General features: G+C 42.6%; 1 protein-coding gene across 9 annotated transcripts in view; it reads right to left on the reverse strand.

The window, feature by feature from the left end:
- Window positions 1-960: 960 nt before the first annotated feature.
- The window catches only part of rps6ka1 (ribosomal protein S6 kinase a, polypeptide 1), a 76,272-nt gene continuing 64,219 nt past the window's right edge, over window positions 961-13,013 (reverse strand). For 8 of the 9 annotated variants that reach the window (XM_027142983.2, XM_027142984.2, XM_027142985.2 and 5 more), the window contains 15 exons: window positions 12,945-12,982; window positions 10,829-10,971; window positions 10,440-10,510; window positions 9,564-9,652; window positions 9,229-9,293; window positions 8,858-8,960; window positions 8,101-8,225; window positions 7,166-7,291; window positions 6,917-7,006; window positions 6,581-6,739; window positions 6,301-6,462; window positions 5,718-5,794; window positions 5,456-5,573; window positions 3,365-3,502; window positions 961-3,093 (listed from right to left, as the gene is read on the reverse strand). In XM_027142983.2, coding sequence (XP_026998784.2) covers window positions 2,971-3,093; window positions 3,365-3,502; window positions 5,456-5,573; window positions 5,718-5,794; window positions 6,301-6,462; window positions 6,581-6,739; window positions 6,917-7,006; window positions 7,166-7,291; window positions 8,101-8,225; window positions 8,858-8,960; window positions 9,229-9,293; window positions 9,564-9,652; window positions 10,440-10,510; window positions 10,829-10,971; window positions 12,945-12,982 — 1,627 coding nt within the window. In that variant the 3' untranslated portion in view covers window positions 961-2,970. Of the gene's footprint in view, window positions 3,094-3,364; window positions 3,503-4,035; window positions 4,181-5,455; window positions 5,574-5,717; window positions 5,795-6,300; window positions 6,463-6,580; window positions 6,740-6,916; window positions 7,007-7,165; window positions 7,292-8,100; window positions 8,226-8,857; window positions 8,961-9,228; window positions 9,294-9,563; window positions 9,653-10,439; window positions 10,511-10,828; window positions 10,972-12,944; window positions 12,983-13,013 lie in introns of those variants that run through there. The other variant, XM_027142990.2, reaches the window with a different exon arrangement.

Genomic DNA, 13,013 nt, shown 5'->3' on the forward strand with positions numbered 1-13,013 from the left:
TAGCTTTCAGCCTCCATGAGTCAACTGACCAGGGACCGATAGCTGGTTCGAGATGACTGGAAGAAATAAAAAAGGAAAATAGGCATTTTCAATTTTCTTTTTTTTACCAGACCTACTTTTTTCAAAAAAGAGAGCACATTGACCCCAATCCTCATATATAACTGCAAGTGTGTCACAGTATTTTATTACACTAATCCAATAAGCAGATAAAAATAGAGACCAGATAGAGTACAAAAGCAGCAGAGCACATTTATCTAAAATGACAATTCTGCAAAAAAAAAAAAAAAATACTGAGTGATTAAAATAAATTACATTGAACATCTGCATCAATTTTGGTTTGTTTTCCCAGAAGTCCCTTAGTCACTTATTCACAGCTGTAAGAAGTTCAGGTTAAATGTGAATAAACACAGTTTGGGTTGTTTAAAAACGATAACACAAAAGGCAGAGAGTTCAAAGATGTCAGGTATCAAAATGCTGAAGCTAATAAACTCTGTGGAATAGGATCGCATGCTGAACCAGCAAATGAGTAAAAACAGTTAGAAATGTCCAGTCGTGTTGACAATGTAACGTTTTATCCTGTATTATAGCATCTGTGTATTTTCTCATTGCCTCATGAAGACTTGGGCAGCTGTATTTTAGCTTATTTACTGCTTTGTAGTTAATGACAACACTAAATAACTAAAAGGAAGAAAGTGTAGACTATATATACTGTAATGTGGATTTACACACAGCGGAGAAGGTTCAAGTGAATGTAAAAGAAAAGCATCAGGAACAGAACACAGACCGGACTCTGATTCTTCTGAGAACAAGAACATGCATTGTAGATGACCATCATCCTAACAGCACGTGCACACAGACAAGCACCATCAGGGTTACAAACCATTTCACTCACCAACATCAAATAAATCCCTGTGTTTCCTAAATTAAAGAAAGAGACATTTTTACCATTCTGTTTTTTTATTATTTTTTATTTTAAAGATATGAAGAAAGCAATTGACACATTAGGGACAAACCTCTGAAGCATAATTGAGGAAAGAAGTCTTAGATCAGCCTTCAGAAACGGACCGAATCTTTGCCGAACACAGGAAAACATATGTATAATATATACTTTAACAACATACAGCGTACAAAGGTGCGTCACATAGTTACTCTGCCCTGAAACACCATCAGCTCTCATTCACTGCTCCGTCAAACACCACTCATGATTTCAGTATAATGACCAGAGTTGTGAAGAAACGATTCAATATCCATTATCCAATCTAATCAATTCTTTTGCAAATGATTCACTGGTTCAGTTGAGTCATTTAGTGTGAAGAGATTCAATATGAAAAGCAAACAGCTAACTTATAAGAGGCTCATAAGGGAATTATTATTTTTTTATTTATTACTTAAACCGACCCTTGTAATGATTCATTTTACAATATGATTCATTACATAACAGCTCATACTGAATCAGTCCGAAATGATTCAATTTAGCTATTTGCTTTTTTTTTTTTTTTTGGAGAAATGAAAATGACCTTATTTAATGTTTTGGGAAAAAGGGCCATCAAATATGTCAATGAAACCTCTCCCCCTCCTGTCTGACCAAAATGACAGCTAAACGTGTGAATCGTTTTCAGTTCAGACTATTTTCAGGCTGTTTTGACACTGTAGCACTAGGCAGACGATGGCTTTGAAAATGTCAGTGTCAAAATATAGAATGTGACAGCATGCATGTTCTTCCTAAAGTCACTGTGGGCGTATGTGTGTTTATGCTTACGAGTGTCTATGTTGAGCAGAAAAAAAGGAGAGGTGGAATTAATTAGCAAAGTCCCTCTTTTGCTTAGTGGAGATTCAGAAACGAATCAGATCCATGCTGACTCTGGGAAGTTAGTCTCTATTTCCCCAAGAGTGTGTGACAGCAAATTACCAGTCGATACACTTTCAAACTGGCATCTGAACACAAGAAGAACAGATTCTAAAAAAAAGAAAAGAAAAAACAAATACAAAGACCTGCAGTCACTTCTCTGGTTTTTACCCTTGTCTCAGTTGTGCTCAGCATGCTTTAATAAAATGACTGGACGTTGACGGAATGAACAAAACAACATAATCACAAGCAACCAACAATGAAAACACAGAAGACAGCATCAATATCCAGACAAATCACTCGGTTGAGAAATACAAGACTTTAGCGTGCTACTACAGAGGTTCAATCTTAGGAGATTTAATTATTCATCTTCATCATCATCATTCTGTTTTCATATGATTAAAAAAAAGCAAGAAAACACACTGGTACATCCAGAGCCCTGTACGTCACAAAGCAATGTGCAGCATGGCAAAGCAACGACACGTCTTTTTACACATCAGCAGTCATGCAAAACTACCCCCTGTACCCACAATGCACTTGGTAAGAGTCTCAACTCTCATGCTTTTATATCCATAGCACAGGAGGAGCTGTCTTGGGAGGACAAAAGCTTGCAAACATTCCCAGTCTGTGTAGTCTCTCTGTGTTCCGGACTCCAGAGTGATGATCAAACTGATTTAACCACTTACATTAAACAAAGCAAGCGAAGCAGGAAAAAACCTACAGCACAGACAAAGAAACAGAAATGAAAGAAACCGAACAGCAGGACCACAAACAGGCCACCAATATCAACTGATTCCTAATAAGAGTCTGTAACTTTAACTGGCACTCTCCCACACACACACACACACACACACACACACACACACACACACACACACACACACACACACACACACACACACACACACACAGTAATGGAACACTGAAATCCCAGCACTGCAATCTCCATCTGCCAATCACAGCCACTGTCTGCTTTGATTGACAGCTTGTCTAAGCTCCGTGAGCCTGCTGATGGCGCGTGTGAGGTGTAGAGAGCGATTTTTGTCCTCAGAGTGGCTTTCATACAGTACTGCTTTTGTTCCCTTCCATGGTGCTCTCCTCTCTCTGGTGTGCTCTCTCAGTATCTACAGAGATGTGGAGGGCAGCTTTTTCACACGTCTTTGGGCGAGAAATGAGGACTCGATGGGTTTGAGTTCAGGTGTTGGCTGGGAACTCTTCAGGGCCGAGTAAGTGGCAGCCATTGCCCCCTGTCACAGAGAGAGAGAGAGAGAGAGAGGGACAGATGTATTATGGGACAATATGACTTATGTGGATGTGGAAGAGCCTCTGTAGTTGTGTAGCATGAGAGTTGAAGTACATCATCTGAAGGTAGGGATTCATCCATTATTACTATCTATGCTTGCTGATGCCCCTAGTAGCCAGCTAGGTATGCACCCAATAACCCCAGTAATAATCCCGCTGTCTCAGGATGAATGTTTAGGGTATAAAGTTTGGTGTGTACAGACTTAAAATATTTACCTTAACCAGTTTGGCATCTTGGTGCTGCAGCTGGCTGTTGGGTAGCTGATCTCTCTGCACAATCCATGGGTGTTTAAGGACCTGCCTAGTTGTTAGTCTCTGATGAGGGTCCACATGCAGCATCTTAGACACCAGATCCTACACACATTGTGTTTAGAACAGACACACAGCATCTTAGACACCAGATCCTACACACATTGTGTTTAGAACAGACACACAGCGTCTTAGACACCAGATCCTACACACATTGTGTTTAGAACAGACACACAGCATCTTAGACACCAGATCCTACACACATTATGTTTAGAACAGACACACAGTGTCTTAGACACCAGATCCTACACACAGTGTGTATAGAACAGACACACAGCGTCTTAGACACCAGATCCTACACACATTATGTTTAGAACAGACACACAGCATCTTAGACACCAGATCCTACACACAGTGTGTATAGAACAGACACACAGCATCTTAGACACCAGATCCGACACACAGCGTCTTAGACACCAGATCCTACACACATTATGTTTAGAACAGACACACAGCATCTTAGACACCAGATCCTACACACAGTGTGTATAGAACAGACACACAGCATCTTAGACACCAGATCCTACACACAGTGTGTATAGAACAGACACACAGTGTCTTAGACACCAGATCCTACACACAGTGTGTATAGAACAGACACACAGTGTCTTAGACACCAGATCCTACACACAGTGTGTATAGAACAGACACACAGTGTCTTAGACACCAGATCCTACACACAGTGTGTATAGAACAGACACACAGCGTCTTAGACACCAGATCCTACACACAGTGTGTGTTTAAAACAGAGTGTGCTAGGATGACAGCTTCAATAATTTGGGACTGGAGGGTAGAGGGTTCGAGTGCTTTTCAAAAAGCACTGAAGCCTTTATTATCTCTGCTGCTAACTATAATAATGACCTGAACTGGCTTGTAATGTTGTTCTAATTGGATGAACAAGGAAGTCCCAGTGCTGAAACCCGATGTGCCTGGATGAGTACCGCCCAAATACAGTAGCACTCACCCCCATCATCATGAAGTGCCCCACCCACATTGGACCCACATCAATTTGCCTACCGGAGCAACAGAGGATGCAGACTCCGCAGCGCTGCAGACTGGACGTCCAAAGGAAACGCTGTCTGCATCGAGCCTGCAGTATTCTTAAAGACCCCTCTCACCCTGCCCATAGATTTCTAGTCCCCCTTCCCTCCAGTAGGCGCTTCAGGAGCCTCCAGAAAAAAAACCAGTAGACAGCTTTTTCCCCCTAGTGCTGTCACCTTACTAAACTCTGCCTCCCGATGATCACCTCACCTTAATGTGACGTCCTGTATATAGCACCTGTATATTTGTCAATATGATATATAACACTGTGTATATTTCATGTCTATAGCACCCAAACTGGATATCTTGTATATCCATACCTATATATCCATAGCATATTCATCTGTATATTATCCTGTTCGTACTGTAACCACACCGCATGTTCTGTACGTCTTGCACTTGCTGCTTATTGCTTATAACTTCTGGTTAGATGCCAAACTGCATTTCGTTGCCTTGTACTTGTACATGTGTAATGACAAAGCTGAATCCAATCTAATCTTAGATCCTTCCTAAGAACAACTTTGAATGTAATCATGATGGGATACATTCAGTAATTACTGTAACTCTGTAATAAATACAAGCTATTTTTACTTCTTCGCTTCATATCGATTAACGGTGAAGGATAACGTTACAGATTGTGCTCGATGTCACCATCCAGTCGGAGCTCATGAGTGCGTAATGTTAAAGCTTCGCTTTTCTCTGATGATTGTAAACCGGTATTCATTCCATTCTGTGCAAAAACTGACAACGTTCCTGGCTGCTGAAACACACGAGTGAAGCTGATAATCTATACAAGTATACACAGATATACGATACACATGCACTTCTATACAGACCTGCTCACAAACATACACACTTACACACATTAACCTGTCAAAGCTGCATCACACACACGTGTTAAATCTGTTCTATAGTTATGCCAGTGGATTATTGACCTAGTGTCATCCTGTGTGTTACCTTGGCTGCGTCTGACACCGCGTCCCAGTTGCCCCCGGTCAGGGTGAAATGTCCGCTTCCTATCCTGCCCAGGATCTCCTCTGGTGTGTCCTCAGGACCGTTAGCAAAAGGAGTGAACCTGGAAGAGAGAGACAGGCAAACATCAGACATGACGTAAATGTTTGTTTTTATATACCTTCATTAGAATGTGTAGAGTGTGATGAGTGAATGGTGTGTAAGAGTGTGTGTGTGTGTGTGTGTGTGTGTGTGTGTGTGTTCTCACCCTGCTAACATGGTGTACAGCAACACTCCCAAACTCCAAATGTCACACGCTTCATCATAGCCCTGCCTCTTCAGCACCTATTTTTTGCACACACACACACACACACACACACACACACACACACACACACACACACACACACACACACAGTTATTGAAATATCGGAAGCTGACTAATTTATTTTAATGCACCTGATCTTGTGCTGTTGTTAGTGGAATAAGAACTTGAACAGAGTAAAAAAAACAAACAAACAAAAAAAAACTGTGCAGTTGGTGTAAACAGTAAAGAAGTAAAACTAAAACTAAGATTTAGGACACGGAAAAACATCATATGAAATAATTATTTGGAATGCTATATAGACACCTGATCCTACACACAGTGTGTGTTTAAAACAGACACACAGCATCCTGGACACCAGGTCCTACACACAGTGTGTTTAATTACATTTTATGGAATGCTATATGCAACGCTGCTACAGATATATACACGCTAACCCGGTTTACCCTCCTGTGGGTTTTACCCTGCTGTGGGTTTTACATCTTGCATCCATGAAGAATGTAAATTTTTTTGCCCAATGCTTTACCTCAGGAGCAACAAAGTTAGCCGTGTAGCATGGAGTCATCAGGAGGCCGTTGTCTGCTCGCAGTTGTTTAGCGAACCCGAAGTCGCAGATCCGCAGTGACTCCGGATTTCCAGATTCGTCAACATACAGGATGTTACTGGGCTTCAGGTCTCTGTGTACAACCTGCAGAAAGAACACAATCTGGATTACACACACAGTCTTTAATTTTAACCAATACAGCACGAATGAGTGCGTGAGTTTGTGCGTGAGAGCATGCGTGCATGTGTGTGTGTGCTCTAACCCCCTGAGAGTGCAGATACTCCACAGTCTTGGTGATGGTGTGTAAAACAGAGCTGGCTTCTCTCTCAGAGAAGAACTTCTGTTTGAGGATTCGATCAAGCAGCTCACCGCCTCGCATCAGCTCCGTCACCAGGAAAACTAACTTTCCGTTATCATACACCTGCACACACACACACACACACCTTGAGCAGCTGACTCACTCTTATCCAGTATAAACACACAGTTCTTTAAAATCTAAAACTCCACAACATTACAGAAAATTTGTAAATATTCATGAGCGGTTAGTAAGAATGTCTGATGCACAATAATAGCAGCAGGAGAGTTTGCTCATACTTACATCTTTCAGTGTGATGATGTTGGGATGTTGGCCGTACCGCAGCAGAATCTCAATCTCTTCTGAAGGATCGGTGTTTGTTTTATCAATGACCTTCAGCACAAATCACATTTATTACTCTTTATCATTCATAACTACAAAACAGCAATAATTTACTGACATCCGGGCAGACAGTGTGTGTGTGTGTGTGTGTGTGTGTGTGTGTGTGTGTGTGTGTGTGTGTGTGTGTGTGTGTGAGAGAGAGTGACAGACCTTGACGGCATATTCTGTATTGGTGGCTTTATGGATGCAGCGCTTGCACACAGAGAAAGACCCCATGCCGATATCCTCCTTTAGCGTGTAGCCATCGCTGAACACTGAGTTCTTTCCATGCAACTGCTGCTAACACAAACAAAACATTAATAATACACAATAAAGAAAAACTGCACAAAAAAAACAGGGCTTTTCATCAGTTTTGTTAAATTTGCATTAACTCAAGCATGAATTACACTAAAAACGGGCAGAAATTTTCTCCCATAATTCAGCCGTTTTCTGTGCAAACATCGCCACCTAGTGGAAAGTGACAGTAACGTCATGCTCAGGATAAATGTGTGTTATTCAGTTCAGTTCATTTTGTGTAGCACTTTTAACTATTGCCATTGTCTCAAAGCAGCTTTACAGAAGTATAGAAAAAGAAAAAATATAGAAGAAGTTTGAAATTAAAATACTATTTATCTCTTTAACATCTATCTATCAGTTCTAATGAGCAAGCCTGAGGATGATATGAGGAAGAAACCTTGAGAGGAACCAGACACAGAAGAGAACCTCATCGTCATTTGGGTGACACTGAACAGGAAATAATGTCAATGATGTCAATAATGTCAATTTCCTTTCTACAGCTGTTTATAGTCGAGTGGAATTAAGCAACCAAGAGCTCCCGAGGAACTTCTGAGTTCATGAAGGTTTCCTGCTGCTCCACAGCTGTATGTTCTTTATTTTATTCCACTCTAAGAATAGACAGCAAAGCAATGACTCGTGCTCTGTTTGCTCGCTCTATTATATTTAGATGATATCAAATGCTACAATCATGTAGATGATTCATAAGAAACAAATAAAGTAACATTCAAAACTTCGACAATTCGAAATCTAGCAGGAGGACAGTGAGGGGGCGGGGATTAGCAGATGATTGACATAAACTGAGCACTGACCTGGACCACAGGGTGAGGAGGAGCTGATTCCTCTGTGCCTTCTTCCTCCAGCAGTGCTGTGGCTATGAAACTGAAGCCACGGAAAAGCTGATGAGCTCCGGCACTCGGGGGAACACCGGGAGAGTCTAAAGCACACAAAGACAAAGACACAGAGACAAAGACACAGAGACACAGAGACGGAGACACAGAGACGGAGACACAGATACAGAGACAGAGACAGATACACAGACACAGAGACAGATACACAGCCACAGAGACAGATACACAGACACAGAGACAGATACACAGACACAGAGACAGATACACAGACACAGAGACAGATACACAGACACAGAGACAGATACACAGACACAGAGACAGATACACAGACACAGAGACAGATACACAGACACAGAGACAGATACACAGACACAGAGACAGATACACAGACACAGAGACAGATACACAGACACAGATAGAGAGAGAGACACCACCCAGTTGGATAAATTCAGGTAAATATATTGAACTGAATATTATACTGTACAAACATCTTCAACAGCAAAACTGATTCTGATGAAATCTGTAAATATTTTATTAGTAATACTGACCTTTCACCTTTCATATTAAACTGAATGAATAATAACTGCATGACTAAGTGAAATAAATGTACTGTCCATTTATCTACAATTATTAAGTGCTACAAACCTACAAACAATAAGTAGGGAAAACAAAAGGCTGGTGTCTGAGTTTTGCCCCCTGGTAATGTTTGACCTCTGACCTTTAGGGGTGCGGGAGGTGAACTCTGAGTCGAAGTAGAAAGTGTCATCGGGTCGAGCCACGGCTGGTTTAAACGGAGGCTTGATCTCCCGACGAAAGAGTTTCTGAAACACACACACACACACACACACACACACACACACACACACACACACACACACACACACACACACACACACACACACACACACACACACACACACACACACACACACGTTAGAATGTTAGAAACCCAGCAGTACATGATAGCTGATATGCTGCCATCTGATTGGTCAGAATGTGGTGTTTGATGGACATGCAATAAGATTAAATAAAACTATAAACTGATAAAAAGTACGATGTTTGTTATGTAATGAAAAATATATCTCTTACATTCCAGTCAATCGTTGCAAAGAAGGAGTGACGTTTGATTTCCTCAGCACCGTCTGGACCAGAGCCTGCAATGAGTAACATCAGAAATCAGAAAGTAATCTAAATGTGTCATGCAGTGCGCGCACGCGCACACACACACACACACACACACACACACACACACACACACACACACACAGTATGTGTATAGTAATGTTTCCTTTTGGTGACTGATGTGAGGTTGATGATGATACCAGTTACTAATTTTGTGGGGTGTGCGTGTCCGTGTGCGTGTCCGTGTGCGTGTCCATGTGCGTGTCCGTGTGCGTGTCCGTGTGCGTGTGCGTGTCCGTTACCTAGTCTGTTAGTTGGGTTCCTCTTGAACAGCGCTCTCAGCAGACTCTGGGCTTCTGCACTTAGAAACTGGGGCATCCCTAACCGTGCCCTGCGCTCGCATGCACGCACACACACACAGACAGACACACAGACATGCACAGACACACGCACACAGACACATACAGGCTCAATTTCAAGCTTTTGCTTCATCTTCATCATGCCACAAGAGATTTGCAGCATCACCCCAAAAAAAAACAACAAATGCATCACTAAGATCCACCATAAAGGCTCCTGCTTCATGAATAACTCAAAAGGTTCCTGGAACTACAGTCCAGAATCTACAGACGTTCCTGTAAAAGTTTCTGCAGTGGAAATGAGGCTCATATTTCAGTGTGTTCTAGCTCACTCACCCCCACCTGACTAAACTCACAGAGCTGGGAAAGTACCTGATGATCTGTGTGTTAAATACAGGAAAAAGAACACACAAACAAGTGCATCCGATCTAGTTTGGTCCAAATGCTTATCAGTGAGAGGAAGGAGCTCATGATCGCCTTCAGAAATGTCATGTATACGAGTTCTGTAGAATACTGAGATGCTTAGATGTTGCTTTAAAATGAGAACAACTGAAGATCAACAACTTCAGTGAAGAGCAGCGGAGCAAAGCAGATCAGAATTGTTCACGTTAAGCAGATTATTATGTAATGACTACACAAACATATGTTCCATTCTGTTGTGCGTTTGCTACCACACTTGATTCTGATTGGTTTTCTTAAGCAATCAGAATCAAGTGTGGTGGCAAACACACAACAGAATAGAACATGGGTGTGAGAGCTTCGCCACAAACATCTCTTCAGGTTCATTTGCCTTCTACCACAGAATAAAAAAATTCTGCTTACTTCAGAATGAGGTTCATGGTTTCCTTTCGGTCCTTTCCTTGGAACGGTAGAGATCCTGTAAGCATCTCAAACTGCGCACGTGCACACACACACACGCACACACACACACACATAAAATACTCTGCATTTATGGCTTTTAGCAGACACCGTTATACAAAGTGACATACATTTTAATCTAATTTTATACAACTGAGCAATTGAGGGTTCGGGGCCTTGCTCAGGGGCCCTGCATTGACTTGGGATTCAAGCTCACAACCTTCCAATCTGAAAGACTTTTATTGTAGAGCATTACAGATTTTTCCAAATTCCACAATTTCTAGCAGCTTCCAAAGACCGCTGCTATTTACGTTAAAGTATATTATTTGTGTTTTGTTTTAAGGCCAGCGTACCATTAGTACCCCGAATGACCACCAGTCAGCGCTGTGGATGTGGCCCTGCCTGTTCACCACCTCGGGGGCCATGTACTCCACGGTCCCACAGAATGAGTAGGCCTTCTTCTCATGGTCTATGGACTCCTTACACAAGCCGAAATCTGCATGAAGGCAGCGGTGAATCACACAAAGTAATGAGGAATGAATACAGAGTCATGTGTCCTGAGTCCTGTGTCCTGAGTCATCTGTTCTGAGTCATGTGTCCCGAGTCATGTGTCCCGAGTCATGTGATAATCACTAACGTTTGTGCTTCTCACAGTCGAGTGGACAATAATGAGTTAATACCATTACTAAGTATTTGTTTATAATTATTACTGTATGTAACTGCAGACTTATCTAAGTTTCATTTAAAGCTTAATAACTTATTTTAATTAAAACAGGAGGTCTAATGTTCACAGGAACAAGATTTTATATGTATGTTAAAGAAAAAAAAGGAAATAAATAATGATTGAGAATACAATACAATACAATTCTATTCGTACAGCACTTTACAGTGAGGATATTCAGGAGATAAGTGAGAAACTTTCAGCTGAAAGTCATGTTTTCATTTCAATACTTTCATGTTTGTAAACCAGGTCACAGGCAGCAGAAGTGTACAGCACTGAGAAACTACTAAAGCTTTACAACTACAGCATTAGTAAAGTTACAAATTATTCTTCCTCTCTCTCATTCTCTCTCTCTCATTCTCTCTCATCCTGTCTCAGTCTCTCTCTCCTCCTGTCTCATTCTCTCTCATCCTGTCTCTCCCTCTCTCTCTCCTCTGTCTCAATCTCCCCCTCCCCAGTCTCTCTCTCCTCCTGTCTCAGTCTCTCTCTCCCCCCCTCAGTCTCTCTCTCTCCCCCCTCATTCTCTCTCTCTCCTCCTCCGTAGCAGTCTCTCTCTCTCTCCTCCTCCGTAGCAGTCTCTCTCTCTCTCTCTCTCCTCCTCCGTAGCAGTCTCTCTCTCTCCTCCTCCGTCCCAGTCTCTCTCTCTCCTCCTCCGTCCCAGTCTCTCTCTCTCCTCCTCCGTCCCAGTCTCTCTCTCTCTCTCCTCCTCCGTCCCAGTCTCTCTCTCTCTCTCCTCCTCCGTCCCAGTCTCTCTCTCTCTCTCCTCCTCCGTCCCAGTCTCTCTCTCTCTCTCCTCCTCCGTCCCAGTCTCTCTCTCTCCTCCTCCGTCCCAGTCTCTCTCTCTCTCCTCCTCCGTCCCAGTCTCTCTCTCTCTCTCCTCCTCCGTCCCAGTCTCTCTCTCTCCTCCTCCTGTCTCAGTCTCTCTCTCTCTCCTCCTGTCTCAGTCTCTCTCTCTCCTCCGTCTCAGTCTCTCTCTCTCCTCCTCCGTCTCAGTCTCTCACTCTCTCCTCCGTCTCAGTCTCTCTCTCTCCTCCTCCTGTCTCAGTCTCTCTCTCTCCTCCTCCGTCTCTCTCTCTCCCCTACTGTCTCAGTCTCTCTCTCTCTCTCCTCCGTCTCAGTCTCTCTCTCTCCTCCTCCGTCCCAGTCTCTCTCTCTCCTCCTCCTGTCTCAGTCTCTCTCTCTCTCCTCCTGTCTCAGTCTCTCTCTCTCCTCCGTCTCAGTCTCTCTCTCTCCTCCTCCGTCTCAGTCTCTCACTCTCTCCTCCGTCTCAGTCTCTCTCTCTCCTCCTCCTGTCTCAGTCTCTCTCTCTCCTCCTCCGTCTCTCTCTCTCCCCTACTGTCTCAGTCTCTCTCTCTCTCCTCCGTCTCAGTCTCTCTCTCTCCTCCTCCGTCTCAGTCTCTCTCTCTCCTCCTCCGTCTCAGTCTCTCACTCTCCTCCTCCCCTCTGTCTCTCTCACTCTCTCTCTCTCTCTCTCTCTCTCTCTCTCCCTCTCTCTCTCTCTGAAGGCTGTTTAATAAACTATGGTGATAAATAAGATTCTCAGTAACCAAGTCTTTAGTTAAATAAATAACTGCATATTTAACTGAACAATGATCAGGAATAAAATATTAATCTGATACAACAGTACAACAGAAATAAAGCATTTACACCAAATAAGGGTTATTAAATGTAAAGAACGAGAAATGTCTTAAATGTGAATTAGTTTATATGGTGTGTGTGTGTGTGTGTGTGTGTGTGTGTGTGTGTACCTGTGAGTTTGATATGGCCCTCTTCATCTAACAGGATGCTGAAACAGAGCAGGGAGGTGGCAGGAATTG

Source organism: Tachysurus fulvidraco, chromosome 12 (assembly GCF_022655615.1).
Source record: "Tachysurus fulvidraco isolate hzauxx_2018 chromosome 12, HZAU_PFXX_2.0, whole genome shotgun sequence".
Taxonomy (NCBI): Eukaryota; Metazoa; Chordata; class Actinopteri; order Siluriformes; family Bagridae; genus Tachysurus; species Tachysurus fulvidraco.